Source organism: Coffea arabica, chromosome 10c (assembly GCF_036785885.1).
Source record: "Coffea arabica cultivar ET-39 chromosome 10c, Coffea Arabica ET-39 HiFi, whole genome shotgun sequence".
Classification (NCBI taxonomy): domain Eukaryota; kingdom Viridiplantae; phylum Streptophyta; class Magnoliopsida; order Gentianales; family Rubiaceae; genus Coffea; species Coffea arabica.
In genome coordinates, this window is record NC_092329.1 from 7,188,360 (window position 1) to 7,205,452 (window position 17,093).

At 37.0% G+C, this 17,093-nt stretch overlaps 1 protein-coding gene across 6 annotated transcripts; it reads right to left on the bottom strand.

Moving 5' to 3' along the window:
• Positions 1 to 903: 903 nt before the first annotated feature.
• LOC113714650 (lysine-specific demethylase JMJ21-like) lies at positions 904 to 15,300 on the bottom strand. Of its 6 annotated transcripts, none has more exons than XR_011822338.1 (17): positions 14,867 to 15,294; positions 14,141 to 14,251; positions 13,978 to 14,033; positions 13,754 to 13,896; positions 13,106 to 13,303; positions 12,832 to 13,031; positions 11,876 to 11,975; positions 11,209 to 11,745; positions 10,663 to 10,785; positions 10,031 to 10,111; positions 9,605 to 9,936; positions 9,229 to 9,486; positions 8,391 to 8,475; positions 8,029 to 8,245; positions 2,199 to 2,352; positions 1,679 to 1,887; positions 904 to 1,115 (listed from the first exon to the last, which is right to left on the bottom strand). XR_011822338.1 is itself a non-coding variant. In XM_027238631.2 (16 exons), the coding sequence occupies exons 1-16, from the start codon at positions 15,058 to 15,060 to the stop codon at positions 1,746 to 1,748; spliced, it is 2,931 nt and encodes a 976-aa protein (XP_027094432.1). In that variant the 5' UTR covers positions 15,061 to 15,294; the 3' UTR covers positions 1,490 to 1,745. The 6 variants fall into 6 exon arrangements, 2 of the variants coding, with proteins under 2 accessions (XP_027094432.1, XP_071924619.1); XR_011822336.1 differs by lacking the exon at positions 904 to 1,115 and adding an exon at positions 1,130 to 1,337; XR_011822335.1 differs by lacking the exon at positions 904 to 1,115 and adding an exon at positions 1,130 to 1,441.
• Between the last annotated feature and the right edge of the window lie 1,793 nt (positions 15,301 to 17,093).

A 17,093-nucleotide genomic window follows, 5' to 3' on the forward strand; every position in this document is an offset into this window, starting at 1 on the left:
ATTTTGGTAGAATTTGTTTTATCTGTTTCGTGAGAAGTTAGACACGATGCCTTTTTGCTACTATGTGCAACGTAACTGTGTATGAGAGAGTCTTTCGCTTTTTTTTTTCTTTTTTCTTTTTTGAAACATAATAATGCATGAGAAAGTCTTTCAAGATGAGGGATTCAGATTCGGTAGTACTTTCTATGCTAGCTGACTGGATCAATTATTTTACTTTCCCATAGAAAGGAAAAAGCAAACAACAATTATGCCTTCTTTTGGTTAAAGAGTACCTTGACCTGCTTGATATCAAAAGTTAGGGAATTGGACGCGTCACAAAACCGGCAAAATCAAAGACGAGGCCCTTTTGCCTTTTAGCCCTTGTGTTCTATGAATCTTCATTTTACATGTATGGATTTGAATTGATATATCCATCATCCCTTCAACTTTTATAGACAAGCGTAGCGTAATATACTGTTAAAAGCTTCCTATGATCTTTCCTCATTTGTAATGAACCTACATTTTGAACTATTTCTGCCGCTTTAACCAAAAAAAAAAAAAAATAGAAGAATAATCTCTGAAAAAACCTTAACATATGCTTATACCAAACATCCATCGAAGAGGCTTGTTTTTTCCTACTCACCACCACACACACACACAAACACACAGAGATGATGGCAATCGCAACATGGTATAGCATGGACCAGTTTTTTTTTTGGGGTAGAAAGTGAAATTCATAAATGAATAAAGTAGCTGCCCAAGAAGCAGACAGAGTATCTCCTAATTATTACGATCCAAAATAACGGTCCGAGGAAGGCAAATCCTCTGTTATCCTCATCAAATCAAAAGCAAAAGATTCCTTATATGGTGCAATAACTTTCATTATTAAAGTTAAAGCGAATTTCGATCCTCGAAGTAAAGTGGTGGACATAAAAGCTCCTGTATGGGCCTTGCAAAAAGCAATAATATTAACTCTACAAATACCCAAAATATTGGCAAAATAAACATCACTTATAGGACTCTGTATATAGAGCTGAATGGGCCTTTGCGTGGCCCCCTAAAACTGGTACTCTGTTTGTCTTCTACAGCATCACCAACAAGAGGTAACAGTCACTGCACTTTTCTCTTTTGAGTCACTAAACAACGTTGCTTTGTGAGACAAATTTTAAAGCAGCTATATTCACGGTACCTTACGTAAAGTAATGTTACAGATAATGGAAAGTTTGTTGAAGAATTATCTCTTTGTACTAAATAAGGCAGACCAGTGAATTATTGATGATATAAGAGGCCCTTATCTTGACAAGAGGACCTTCAAATCTTTCTGGGACAGCAGCAACGTGGATAAATCTCCTACGGTGCTACACCGATCAAACCCAAATTATTGACGTTGAAAACACTAATTCTCATCCATGGTCCATGCTTAACTACGGTCCAGTGCATTAAACATGGATAGGCTAGAAAGCTGTGAAAGATGAAAAAAAAGCATCCACTAGCAAGGAGATCAAGAAACTAAAGCTCAAAGAAGGCATCCTGATATACGACTTGTGGTTTCTATTAATACAATAATTAATGTTTACAGCAGTTGCAAAGAAAGTAATGTTCTGCAGCCGACAGATACCATAATGGCGTTAATAATCAGGAAAGAATTGATCAAATGAACAGGATACGTGAAATAAGCAGAAGTCTGTCAATGGCTTACTTTGAAGTTAGAGAAGTGCCGCTAAAGAGTTTATACAGGTTCTCCAAACCTGAGGATCAAAGAAGCATTAATCATCAAAGCCCGTGTAATTATTCAAATCTCCCCACACTTTCTCCTCAACTTCCTCCCAAGATTTTGCCTGCCTGAGTTCTTTCCATAAACTGAAAATAGCACCTACAACATTCTCATCATGCAGAATGCAGAGACACCTGTTTACAAGTCAAAAACATCCAATTATGCCTCAAGAGTAGTGATCAAATTGTGTTGTTTTTCTTTTTTTCAGACATTAAAGCAAATATGGAGAAATTAATTGTATTAACAATAAGCTGAATAAGAAGGATCCACAAGATTCTGTAAATGAAAATTCTTACCTACGACCAAAATGAAAAAGCAAATAAGTTGCATATTCAATGAAGCAAATTTTTTTTTTTTTAAAAAAAAGAACAAAAGATGGTGAAAAAAAACTGTTTAGAAAGAAAACTGTGGAAAAAAAAAAGCATGTGAGCAGATATTAACTCACATTGTCAAATATGATGCTCGCCCAAACCTACTATTCTCTGCTGATTTTCTCCCAACTATTGGAAGTTTATAGCTTTCAAGGAATTGCTTCAAGAGACGGGAATCTCCTCTAAAGACATCTACATGTACTGGTATCAGATCACAAATTGGATGTCCTACAAAGAAAACAGAGTTAGTTTGAATACTTATAATGCACAGACTTACAGTCCGCAATCTTTCCGCTAAAAAGCTAAGCTTGCAATGACCAATTTTCTTATTTCATTGTCATCTTGTACAAGAACTCTGTTACAGATTGTAGGCTGATTTGTAGGGATTAGATAGCTGATTTGTAGGGATTAGATAAGTTACAGATGTAGGCTGATTTGTAGGGATTAGATAGCTGATTTGTAGGGATTAGATAAGTTACAGATTGTAGGCTGATCTGTAGGCTAAATAATAGGAACTAGATATGTCTATACTTGTATATATACCGTTATGATTGATGAATAAAAGGTAAGGAAAATTCATTCCCTTTTTCTGAGTTTAACATGGTATCAGCGCAGTTCTGTGTAGAGCAGTTCTGTTCATAAGTTTTTTTAAGAAAAAAAAAAAAAAATTTTTTCTGGGCTGTTGGGCGTGAGGGAGGCTGCTGCCATATTCAAGGTGCAGGCGTTAAAGGTTCCTCTAAAGACACCGCCAACTCAGGGAGGTACGTTTTTGGGTCAACATCGATCTAGGTGTGGGACCTGGCTACGACAGGTTCTCTTGTGGGTAATCTGTTATCTTGTTGAATTTTCTTAGCAATTATGTCTGACAAAAAGACTGGAGTTTCTGATATAGTTCCGTTGGTTTCAAAAATCACGGAACACAAATTAAATGGAATTAATTTTCTTGATTGGAACCATACTATTGAATTATATCTACTCAGTATTTCTATGGATGGTCATCTGACCGATGATCCACCTACGGATGACTCTAGACTGTCTTGGGTGAGAGAAGATGCTCGCTTGTATATACAAATTCGTAATTCTATTGATAGTGAGGTGGTGGGCCTGGTTACCCATTGTAAGACAGTGAAACAGTTAATGAACTATTTGCAGTTCTTATATTCGGGAAAAGGAAACTTCTCTCGTATCTATGATGTTTGCAAGGATTTTTACAGGGCAGATAAAGGAGATAAGTCTCTCACCAGTTATTTTATGGACTTCAAGAAAACATATGAAGAGCTCAATATGCTGCTTCCCTTCAGTATCAATGTGGAGGAACAACGGAATCAGCGAGAGAAGATGGCTGTTATGAGTTTTCTCGCCGGTCTTCCGTCTGAATTTGAGACTGCCAAATCTCAAATTCTTTCCGGATCAGAAATTTCCTGTCTAGAAGATGCTTTTCGAAGGATTCTTCGTACAGAGAATACGTTACCTGTTCTATCCACTCAGCCTAACAGTGTTCTTATTAGTCGTACTACCACATTTGATTCAGGAAGACAACACTACAAGAGTAGTGGCAACAGTAAGAGCATGGGGTCGGGGTCCAACAACTCTGATAAAATTACTGAAAATCGTGGAAAGGAGCAAGGAGAAATTGTATGTCACTACTGTCATAAACCAGGACATATCAAGCGGGACTGTCGAAAGCTACAGTATAAGAAAGCTCAATTTGCACATGTTGCATCTAGTTCTGAGACCTCTGAAAAGTCTGTTACAATCTCTGCAGATGAGTATGCCAGATTGACTCAGTTTCACGAAACAGTGAAACAGCCATCCGGTCGTGTTACTGCACTTGTTGAGACAGGTAAACCCAATACATGCCTTGTTTCCTCTTCTCCAAAATGGGTCATTGATTCTGGTGCTACAGATCACATGACAGGTAATCCCAATTTACTTTCTAACTTTCAGCCACATAAATCTATCACTCCTGTTACTTTAGCCGATGGTTCAACATCCAGTGTTATTGGGTCTGGAACCACTAAACCTACATCATCTCTCCATTTGTCATCTGTTCTGAGTCTACCACGACTATCGTTTAATCTGATTTCTGTCAGCAAACTTACTCGTGCCCTTAATTGTTGTGTCTCATTTTTTCCTGGTTCTTGTGTATTTCAGGATCTCATGACGAAGAAGATTATTAGTAAGGGACATGAGTCTGACGGTCTCTACATTCTTGATACACAGAAACCAGGGTCTATAGCCTGTGCTGGAACAGTCTCTCCTCTTGAAGAACACTGTCGATTGGGTCATCCTTCGCTTTCTATGTTACAGCAACTTTGTCCTCAGCTTTCGAACATTACTTCATTAGATTGTGAGTCGTGTCAGTTTGCTAAACACCATCGTCTTAGTTCTAGTCCTAGAATCAATAAACGAGCTACTGCTCCCTTTGAGTTAGTCCATTCCGATGTTTGGGGTCCTTGTCCGGTGACTTCTAAAACTGGTTTCAGATATTTTGTTACCTTTGTTGATGATTATTCTAGAATGACATGGCTTTATTTGATGAAAAATCGCTCAGAATTATTCTTTCACTTTTCTTCCTTTTGTGCTGAAATACGAACCCAATTTGGTAAACCAGTACAAATTTTAAGAAGTGATAATGCAAAAGAATATGTTTCAGGAAATTTTCAGAAATACATGCTTGAGCAGGGTATTCTCCATCAAACTTCTTGCGTTGACACCCCTTCTCAAAATGGGGTTGCTGAGAGAAAGAATAGACATCTTCTTGAAACTTCTCGAGCCTTGTTATTTCAAATGAAGGTTTCTAAATGCTTCTGGGCTGATGCTGTATCTACTGCTTGTTTTCTAATCAATCGTATGCCTTCCTCTGTTTTATCTGGTAATACTCCTTTACACACTCTATTCCCGAATAGACAATTGTTTCCTATAGAACCAAAGATATTCGGGTGTACTTGTTTTGTTCGGGATGTTCGTCCTCAAGTTACAAAACTTGATCCTAAGTCCTTAAAGTGTATATTCCTGGGTTATTCCCGTGTACAAAAAGGGTATCGTTGTTATTGTCCTAGTCTTGGTAAGTATCTTGTGTCTGCCGATGTCACTTTTTTGGAACAAACACCTTTCTCCTCATCTTCAGGTTCTGTGAGTCCGGGGGAGGATGATGATTTGTTAATCTATAGTGTCATACCAAATTTGGATTCGCCTCCCTCTACACCAGTTAAGCCTCCCATCAAATACACCTACTCGCGTCGCCCACATCTGCCCAGTTCTGACTTGGTCCTGGAGTCTCCAACATCATGTCCTGATGAACCAGTATCTTCGTCATCAGATCCGACTACCAATGATGATCTTGATCTCCCTATTGCTCAAAGAAAAGGTAAACGTGCATGTACTTATCCAATCTCTTCAGTTGTTTCCTACAATCATTTGTCTTCCTCTTCTCGTGCTTTTCTTACATCCCTAGACACTATTTCTGTACCCAAAACTGTTCAAGAGGCATTAGCTCATTCCGGATGGCGGAATGCTATGATTGAGGAAATGAATGCTCTAGATGTCAATGGTACGTGGACTTTAGTTACCCTACCTGCAGGTAAACGAGCTATTGGATGTAAATGGGTGTTTACGGTCAAAATGAATCCTGATGGTTCCATTTCTCGATTGAAAGCTAGACTTGTTGCTAAAGGATATGCTCAGACTTATGGCGTGGACTATCATGATACTTTTTCTCCTGTAGCTAAACTTGCTTCTATCAGGTTATTTATCTCCCTTGCAGCAGCTTATGACTGGCCTCTGCATCAATTAGACATCAAGAATGCCTTTCTTCATGGTGATCTTCAGGAGGAGGTCTATATGGAGCAACCACCAGGTTTTGTTGCTCCAGGGGAGTATGGGAAAGTCTGTCGTCTGAACAAATCTCTATATGGTTTGAAACAGAGTCCTCGGGCTTGGTTTGGAAAATTTAGCCAAGCTCTTGAAAAGTTTGGGATGCAAAAGAGCAAGTCCGATCATTCTGTTTTCTATAAACAATCTCATGGGGGTATTATTCTGTTAGTTGTATATGTGGATGATATTGTCATCACAGGTAGTGACCCTAGAGGAATTTCGTCTCTGAAGTCCTTTCTTACTACTCAGTTCCATACCCAAGACTTGGGGATGTTAAAGTATTTCTTGGGAGTTGAAGTTAGCAGGAGTAAGAAAGGAATCTTCCTATCTCAGAGGAAGTATGTGCTTGATTTACTGATGGAGTCGGGAAAATTGGGTGCTAAACCATGTAGTACCCCAATGGTTCCTAATTTACAGTTAACCAAAGAAGGTGAGTTGTTTGCAGATCCTGAGAGGTATAGAAGACTTATTGGAAAGTTGAATTATCTTACTGTGACACGTCCTGATATTGCTTATTCAGTGAGTGTGCTGAGCCAGTACATGTCATCACCAACTATTGACCATTGGAAAGCAGCAGAACAAGTTTTACACTATTTAAAAGGTGCTCCTGGACGTGGTATCCTATATGGCAATTATGGTCATACTAGGATCGAATGTTTCTCAGATTCTGATTGGGCAGGGTGTAAGGAAGATAGGAGATCTACTTCAGGATATTGTGTTTTTGTTGGGGGAAATTTGGTTTCATGGAAGAGTAAGAAACAGAATGTAGTCTCACGATCAAGTGCAGAAGCTGAATACAGAGCTATGGCAAAGTCTGTGTGTGAAATCATATGGGTATATCAGCTCCTGAGTGAAGTAGGAATTAAGGTCTCGGTACCTGCAAAGCTACGATGTGATAATCAAGCTGCACTTCACATTGCTTCTAATCCAGTCTTTCATGAACGAACGAAACATATTGAGATTGATTGTCACTTCATTCGTGAAAAGATCCAACAGGGTTTGATCACTACAGGTTATGTGAAGACTGGGGAACAATTAGGTGATATATTCACAAAATCTCTTAACAGGGTCCGTACTGATTATCTATGTAACAAGTTGGGCATGATTGATATCTATGCTCCAACTTGAGGGGGAGTGTTACAGATTGTAGGCTGATTTGTAGGGATTAGATAGCTGATTTGTAGGGATTAGATAAGTTACAGATGTAGGCTGATTTGTAGGGATTAGATAGCTGATTTGTAGGGATTAGATAAGTTACAGATTGTAGGCTGATCTGTAGGCTAAATAATAGGAACTAGATATGTCTATACTTGTATATATACCGTTATGATTGATGAATAAAAGGTAAGGAAAATTCATTCCCTTTTTCTGAGTTTAACAAACTCATTGCTTGTTGCTTTGACCAATGATTAAATACATTTCTACAGAAGGCGGCTTGAATCCTTTTTACAAATTTCATATATTTGCAATAGGCGCTTCTATTACTTGAATTTAGATATCTTAAGTGACCCACATCTTATATTATATTGATAAACATGAAAGCCTAGGAGCCAAGGAAGCAATACACGAAATATTACTCAATGTGACAATATGTCTACACAAAAGAAAAAAAAAAGAAAAAGAAAGCAGAGCATAATTTGGCAGTTGAAATTGAGGAAGAGTCGCAGACACCCAAATCAGAGCACAATGCCCCCTACACGTTACTGAATGAGAAGATAATGATTGGAAGTTCGTTAAAGTGGACTTCATAAAATTTTCTTTGACCAAACCCAAGTGATTGTATACCATCCCTCCCCCTCCTTATCTGGGAGGGGGAGGGATGGTAAACCTTAAAGGAAAATCGGGCTGCAACCTCTGCGGTCTATTAAATCACCTAGAAAATAGTTGGTAGAGTTTTTTGCAACATTCTTTTACTTCAACAGCAAGATTGTGAGAAATCTTTAGAGAGAGAGAGAGAGAGAGAGAGATGCTAACGGAGGGAAAGGGGAAACTATGCCAAATACTTCAAAAACATGAACATGTACTCACCTAAAGAAAGATCACTGAAATCAATAATGTGGCAAGGACGCCAAGAATTGCTCTTGGTACTGCCATTATAGTCGTTCGCACATCCATTATTTACTGGACTAGGATCATGAGTACTTTCTCCCAAGCAAGAGGTCAAGTTACATGGTTTCATTTGGATATTGTCATCCATGACATCCGAGTGTATCCAGGTGTAAGGTTTAGCAACACTCTTGTCATCCTAGGAAAGCAAAAGTACAAAACAACCGAAGTGATTAATAACTAAATTAAAAAAAGGAACACAACAACAACAGAGAAGAAGATGAATGACAGAATGAAAATATGCATTATCTCTCAGAGGAAATAGAAGGATATAATTGATCAACCTCAAACATATTGAAAAACTTTTCAAAGTCTTCCGGAATGTATTCACCAACTTTGTCAATGAGTGTTACAGGAATTGGGTCACCCCTGCATATCGAATAAAAATGAGTTTACTCATGAAACATTACATAGAATTATGTAAATGCAATGTATGGGGTCAAACTATCAAGAAATAAGTAAAAAGTACAAGCGTGCCTTTGTCTATCAGTGAAGACAACAATAAGAAACTGCAAAGAGCAAAAGCATGCAACCAAAAAAAGTTTTATTGGAATTAAACCATGCATGGAGATGAAAGCAACTCCTTTCTCAATCATTTAAGAAATTTTGTCTCTCCAGAGATGAAAGTATGAGCTTCGCAGATATCTATCCAGAAGATCTTTTCTAGTCTCTATCTTCTTATATTATGATAATCGTGAAAGATACCCAAAAGAAGAAAAAGAACCCCAAAAGATGTAGACTTTGAAAGTGATTACAAGTACAAAATATGCCAAGCCATACATCAAAGTCCTTGGATGATGGAATCCTCAATTAACACTTCCAAAAGAATAAGTGTAACAAGGCCATTCATCTTTGTATTGATTCTGTGGTCACTGAATTACCTGAATCTAAGGACAATAAAAGGCATCATTCAACTACAAGACCATTTGGTAATGGCACTTATTGCACATGTTAAAGACCTGACTTTTAAATCAGAAAAAGCTCATTGCATGAAAATACATAAAGCAACATGCATATGCATTATAACTTATAAGCGGATGATGATCAACTTATGGCCACCCAAATAAATGATACTTGGATTAGTAATACTTAGAAAGCCTGTTAATGAATAAGATGGTGTACCACTTAGTCAAACGGCTAGATATATCCTGTTTCTTCTTGTTTAAAGTCTTTATATATGTAATCAGTTCTGGAGAAAAGCTAGTTTTTTCTGCAGTATCATCCAGAAAGCCATTGCCCAGAGGAAGCTCTGTTCTCTGTTCACTAACTAGCAAATTTGAAACATTAAAAGATGGATAAGGTAGAGTATGAAGGTTGCGCAGCTGTTCCCCCAGAAAGGTAGCCAAGTTTAGCATGTCATTCCATGAGAGGCTCTCTCTTCTGCAAGGAAAAGCCAAAATGATTCAGAACTAGAAACCAGACATTTCCATGACCGATACACCAAGCCACCCTCTGACTAACATTAATTTTAACTGGATAAACAATGTTAATTACTCACAGGTCGGCAAATATCTTCCCTCTGCATCTTTTTAACACTATATAGGGCCACACAGTTGAGCATCCTTCAGGATTTCCTGATTCAAGCGATGACAGCCTGACTTTGTGATATTCAAATTGCTTTTTGTTCCAGATTCCAAAAGGATAATCAACTTCATTATGGTTTTCAGGAACCATATTAAAGTTTTCATTCAACTCAGGGACCCCTATGCCATCCCAAGGGATAACTTGGCACGACCCATCTTTGAGAAAAAGAAACCCGCTAGCCAGAACAACAGGAATGTGATCCTTCAAGGGAGAGTTAACTTGATCTAGTAGATTATAAAACTGAAGCTGTTGAAAGCAAGAGAGAGAGTAAGAACGTAACCCCCCCAAAAAAAAAGACAAAGTTTCTTGGCAAACAAAATCAAGGACACTAACATAATACCTCGGTGCCTAAAGCATAAAGAGAAGCTTCAAGCCCTCGTTCAACAAGTATTTTTATCACATTTTCAGCAACCAGATAAACCTATAAAAAAATAATAATGAGTTCCATATAATTGATGAAGTCATCGCATTTTCAAATGAATGGAGTCAATCACTTTTAAGGATAAAAAATATGGATTCATGTTTTTACACACCTCTTTAACTCGAATATTTGAAGAAGCTATAATATACTGATCTACTTCTTTTCACGTGTCTGTGTGCTTACACATGCTTAATTAATAGCCAATACCAAATACTTCAAGTTGGATTTCAGAAAAGGAAAAGATAATAACCTCAATTTCTGTGGACAAAAGTTATTTCTTTGCAATCAAATTGGGTACCCTTAAGTTTTAAAATTTCCAAACCTTCCCAATAAACCAATCTAGGTGGTTTAAAGATAACAAGGTCCTGTCAATGTAATGCGCAGAATCAAAGCACATAAAGAGATAATCTGTTGTAAGGATAACATGAAAAGAGTCATACATGATAATGAAACCTTCAGTTATTAACTGTACATTCCTTTGATCAAAAGAAATAAAATATTAATGAAAACAGCCTTTCGAATTAGATCATAGCAAACTTTCTTTTACTTACAGGATTGCTACCCGTCCCAACAGGAAGCTTCTCTTCATCTGTAGGTAAAGGAAAGTCATTAAAGGCACATATTTCCCTCAAGCGATCATGCCATCTGCCAGCATTTAATGCAAGACAGGCTCCCTAGACAATTTAAAAGAGAAGAAGGTTATTTAGCTCTCACAATACAAATAAAAATTCAGAACACTTGATCTGACCATCTATCCAACCCATGTCATGTACAAATTTTGAAATTTATAGAGTCAGGCACTCAGATAAATAATCAAACGTCAATTTAATGGCCTGGAAACAAAGTTATTGTAAGCAGGTCACTTTAGTAGGACTATCAATGGTACTTTGGGCTATCTTTTATGATGGTAGCTTTCAATTTTCGGGCTAGGTCAGATATCTTGTATACTTGAGCCACAATGAACTCAAAAAGCATCTCCAGAAAATGTTCATTTAAGCAGTATAAGTTATTGAGTTTGCTTCATGCAATCAAACAAACAAAATTGCTCAGTCCCTAGACCTCTTCTAATCATGAAGAAGTTAACAACAAACCAATACCTTCCATATCAGGCCTCTAAGTTCTGGTCTCTTGACCCAAAGCTTCTGCAGCCATCCTCTCATGTTCCGTTGTCCAATGACGTTGCTTGAGCTCCATTCGGAGTTATAGTGGTCCCTCTCTTGATCCAAAAACCTCGATAAGAATTTAATGTCATAAACAAATTCCACATTTTCTAGGTTATCACTCTCTGGTGGCTGGTGCGTTTTCATTCTCTTTTCTTTCCTTATGAAGTCTGAGCACCTCACATGATTTTCCTCACATGAAGAGTCATTTTTAACATCCACTAAACTGCCTTCATCAAGAGCAAGAATTCCAGCACGACAGAGACCTTTATGTCTGTAACCAGGAGCCATATCTAGACATACAAACTCAAAGTTTTTGGAATTCACAAAATTCTGCGTGACAGCAACACTGGCTTCCAAGTTAAGCACACAATGCCACCATCCACTTGGGACAAATATTGTCTCACCAGGAAGCTGAGTACACTCAATTGGCTTGTCTTCATCAGATAGAAGAGGATAAAAATCCAACCACCACTGAATAAAGTGAAAAAGAAAATGAAAAATGGTCATTTGAAACAGCATGGAAAAAGTAAACAATTTAGGGAAAGAAAGGGAAAAACACAGGCTTAGTTCATGAAGATTTTTATGTTTCTGCCTCAATTACCTGTAAGGATGATGGAGTATCTATGTTCACATCACCATCATCTTCGTTTACATGTACTGTCACTCCTAGAGGTACTTTTCCTGGAGGATACAAGGCCCACCTATTAAAAAAATGTAAGACATAAGCTTCTAAGAGCAAAACAATATTAATATAACGTGGCAGTAGTAACACAACCAGGACCAAAGTAACTGCATATCTTGGGGAGGAGACAGTTATGCAACACCACAAAGAATAAGCTGCTTTGTGGCTGAGAAAAACATCTTCCAGAACTTTCCATTTAAAATCTGGGCCAAATTTTGATGGACTAGGAGTTTATCTATTTTTCCAGAAAAGAGAAAAGAAGAAAAAATAAAAGATTTAAACGTCTTCAACCATAGGAATCTTGAGCTAGCTAGAGCCCAATTTGGTTAGGAACTTCAACCTTACCTAGCATGCATCTTGACTTTGAATGAGAGAGACAGATAAACCAACCCAAAGTATTCCAAAAGACATTTGTATGTAAATAGCATAGCGCCGCTGCTCCTAAGTACATCAGTGTTAACTTGATTGATTTTCTTAATCTTGTTTCTACATTTTGGGAACTATGGGTCCACAAGCGGCATTGCTCACAGAGATCATCTTTGTGAAGATTTTAAGCATAAACCTCAAGCTACTAGGAGCTTGATTGAGGTAAGAGAAAGGACATGATACTGCTCTTCATCACATTGAGGAAATAAAAACTCCTGAATCTTCAAGCTTTGACTCTTTAGTCCACTGACCATCCAATTTCCCCCTGCCTTCTTTGTTTTGGCATGGAAACGACTAAACTTTCCAAACTAGTAATTAATCCAAGTGCAGGCTATTATATCATTAAACAAAGATGAGCCAGAAAGGGCCATTCGTGATGAAAGAAATGTGTCTCATCTTATTGACTTCTTTCCTGACATAGTAATATAGGGCGGTCAGTCTTGAATTACCTTTTACGTCCGCATAGGAGAGTATTCCAAGCACTGGTAAGAGCTGGATCAACATGCCATGAGGCACCAGACCGCTCCGGCCCAATAATGAGCCATCTAAAGGGTGGTCGTTCATCTCTACCTAATACATCAAAGAAGTCTTCTTGGAACAGGTGCGGGACACTATAGTCCTTCAGCAACTTAGGTGCAACTTCTCCAAACTGCACGAACAGTAATCAGAGGTGACCAACAAAACCAAAAAGAATCTGCAATAAAACACATATATTGTAGGAACCTTGTCATCAAAAACGTAGAGAGGGTCCTCATCATGCTGAATCTGCGTGTATGACACATAATCCTTGAAGGTCATCATAACCTTCCGAGAACTCCTCTGAGATAATCGAAATGCTAGGTCTCCATAGTTCTGTAGTAGCTGTTCAAACGTCCAAGAATTTCTTGCTGGCCAAGTATCAGCCAAACCACTAATTAGCACCTGTGACAAAAGTATAAGATAGCAAGAGTGAACAGGTAACGAAGCCAAAATCTGGTCCCTTTTCTTCCTCTTTTAGCCCCAGTGTTGGAAGTTTGTCAACTTGATTCCCACAAACAGGGAGACAAACATAAAATACTCATTATTCATTTCTAGATACGTATGGTGAAATATCAACAAGTAATTCCTCATAAAACTTTTACAAATAACTCCATTCAGTGAACCATTTTGAAAAGTCAAATCCTTCGTGCATTAATGTCTCTACCCAACTATTTTCTGTCCCCCACAAGACCAAGATTCACTCTACAGAATCATAAAGGCCTTACCACTGAAACATAAAGACCAATTGTAGTTCAGGTAGATGCTCAAAGTAAGAGAATCATCACTCAGAAACAGAGCTAACTATTTAAAAACCAAGGGAACAAAATACTAACTGACCAAGTGATGACTTACTGGTTTTTGCCCATCATAATCATCATAGAACTCTTGTAAAGAAAGGTCCTTTTTTCTATCCACATTTCCATTGTCGAAAGAGAATCCATCCAATGTGGTGTAGCACCGATATAACCTCCGATAAAGAAACAGAGAGTAAAACCCTAGAGGATAGGAAGAAACATCATGAGCAAATGCAGAACCATATCACTAATCAAAGAACAAACATCTATCAGGATCATTACCATTGAAATGCAGCTGCTTTGCTGGGGTTTTTTCATATTCAGTCAAAAGATCCAATCTGCCGAAAAATAAGAGAACACATGGAAATTGTCAGATTCGTGCAACAACAGAAACAAGGTGAAACAAAATATACAAGTTCAACGGGAATAAACTCTGAAATCATACTGATGAAGAGTGGTTCTCTTCCAGGAGCCTTTATACTCAAGCTGACGATTCACATTTTTAAGGCAAAGAGTCGTCCATAATGGCTCCTCATTGCAAAAAATATACATCACACTGCACATGAAAAATAATAATAATTCAGGCAAGTGCGATTAAAAAAAAAAAATGCAAGCCAACTGCACAGCAAAGAGCCAGCTGACCTTGGATTCAGAAAAGAGCAATAAAAACTGAACATGAGCATAACAAGATATAATCTCCTTATTTTTCGTGCATTTCCCTATTCAATCTATAGTGTTTACAAATACGAGTTTTTTTTTTTTTTTTAAATTCAGCTGAACATCGAGGGAAAATAGTCAATTTTGAATAGGCGGGCAGCAAAACCAAACCGTTTGAGATGCATAATCAACATTTAACTGCTGCATATTAGCACTTTCATTTTGTCTAAAATGTTTAAACCAATCTTCCTCAGGAATTGTGGCCAAACAATTTCATTTCCACCTACGGTTTCAAATTACATTCAAACTCAACTTTTCATTTATTCAAAGAAGATAACATAATTACAAACGAATATAGCTCCAAGCTCGGAATACTTTAGGGAAAGCCAAAAACCACAATCCGATTGCAATGAAATGAAATATGACCCAACCCATTACACTTCCAGACAGAATCTAACGAATAAGCAACAATAATTGATGAAAAGGCGGACAACTTATGGAGAATTGAATAAACCTGCTGACACAGGAGAGGCGGCCGATGTCGTGAGGAGAAAGGTAAGTTAAAATCGCGCAGAGAGTTTCGTCGGGAAGGAAACGGAGGTCTCCCAGCGCCTGAAACCTCCGATCCTCGGGCACCGCCGCCGCTGGAACTGAAGCTGCTGGTTGAAATTGCGACTCGCGAGCTTCGTCCATGTCCATCGGATTCATAGCCAGATAAGAAAAATTCCAACCGAATTGAAATGGTAGCAGAATTCAAATTACAAATGCCTCTGTGGAGTTTGGGAATCCTTCGGTCTGCGTAAATATGCAGAAAGTATTGCAACCGTTGTGGCGCGTTAAAAGTTAGTTGATGCCAATATAATTTATTTAATCGGATTTTAAAATTTTTTTTTTCTAGAATTACATTTTACTACTGTAATATTTCAGGCTATATCCTGTTCTTTATTTAAAAAAAAAAATTTGGGTTTCATCTTTAGTTCTTATTCGATATATGATCGCGTTGCATATTCGTTTCCGGAATCTTAAGCGAGTTGATAACGCGTGCATACGCGGAGGTAAATTGGGAAGTTGCATATCTGGTACATTGGAAATGTGACGCGTGGATTATTAAGATTTTGTTTTCACAACATTTTTATCATATTGGACATAAAAATAAAGTGCAGTTGAATTGCGCTCGGTTCTATTTGACTATGTAAATCTTACGAGGTTTGGTTACACTCACGTGCAATTTGTAATTCTGAAATTAATTTATGTATATAAACTTATGGAAAATACACTCCACACGGATTCAAGACTCTAAATGCAACTGTTGTAGTATAACAGTAAGGATTAGCTGTTTTTGGGAGTGTTTTTTAAAAACTTTGCTGTAGCAGAGTTTTTAGAATGTATTTTGGAATATTTTTAGAAAATATTTTGGGATATTTAAGAGTAGAAGAGTTTCTAAAATATATTTTGAGATATTTTTTAAAATTTTAGAAAAATTTAAACTAATTTTTAGATTATCTTTTAAAGTACTTTTTAAAAATTTTTATTATATTTGAAAAACTAGTATTTGAAAAACACCCCAAAAATAGGGGATCCAAACAGAGTAGTATTACACGTTAGATAACTGTACATATAAATAACGAGAACGATAGTAATTTTAATGCTTTTCAAAATTATTAATACTAGTGTTTGGATACAAAACTTATCCCAAATAATATTTCGTTTGCATCATAAACACATTTTCCAACCCACCTTTTTATATTCCCAATCACCTTTTTATCTCACATACATCACATCACAAAAAGTGCTACAGTAATTATTCCAAATAATATTTCAAATAATACCATGATAAGATAATGATAATGTTGAAACATGATACAATCATGATAAGATACTTCTTGTAAAATTAAGTGAAGCGAAGTTCATTTGCTCACACATGCCAAGTTTTAACATTCTTTATTTGTTTTCAACCAATACTTAAGGGGCAATAAAAAGAAAGAAAGAAAATATAAGAGAATTTCGAGTGGTGCAAATGTGGAACTAAATTATCATTTTTTGGAACTTTAATGCCAATTTTGCGAATTCTCCAAAGTTTTGGGGAGGAGGGCATTTGCTTGTACCTCAATCCCTACTCATATATAAGAGTGTCAATGAGTTTGGACAAACCAAATATCTTTATTTTTATGTTTATTTGATTATTTTGACAAGTTTAAAATTTTGTTCAAATTTGATTTGTTTACTTCTTAAGCCGAACCCAAGTCAATATTAAATAATTTGAATTTTCTACAAGTAAAATTTAACTTTTATACTAATCGAACCGATCTTAAATCAAACTTGATAGTTTATCATATATAATGTATTGTTTAAGTTTGATTTGATTAGTTGATGAACGAAATTTGAACACGCTCTTAACGAGACAAATTTGATTCAAGTATCGAGTATCAAGTATCTTGATTTGTCTTTCAATCTGCTCATGCACTAAAATCTTGTTCAATTGAACATGCCAAGATTCCCGCTCTGGAAGAAAAAAAAATTCTGCTACGCTTTCCTTACTAGGTTCCAAACTCAAATTTAATTGTTAGCTTATTTGCTCCCACCTTTTGCAATTTGTAAGAGAAAAATCCCAAGCCAAAGTAGGAGCAAACGTATTACTTTATATAGATTCACCTCGCATTTTCACAATCCAATATGTAAAACACTCCCAATAGTTTGAACTTTGAACCAAAAAAAAAAAAAGACGGTGAGCTTACTAAACA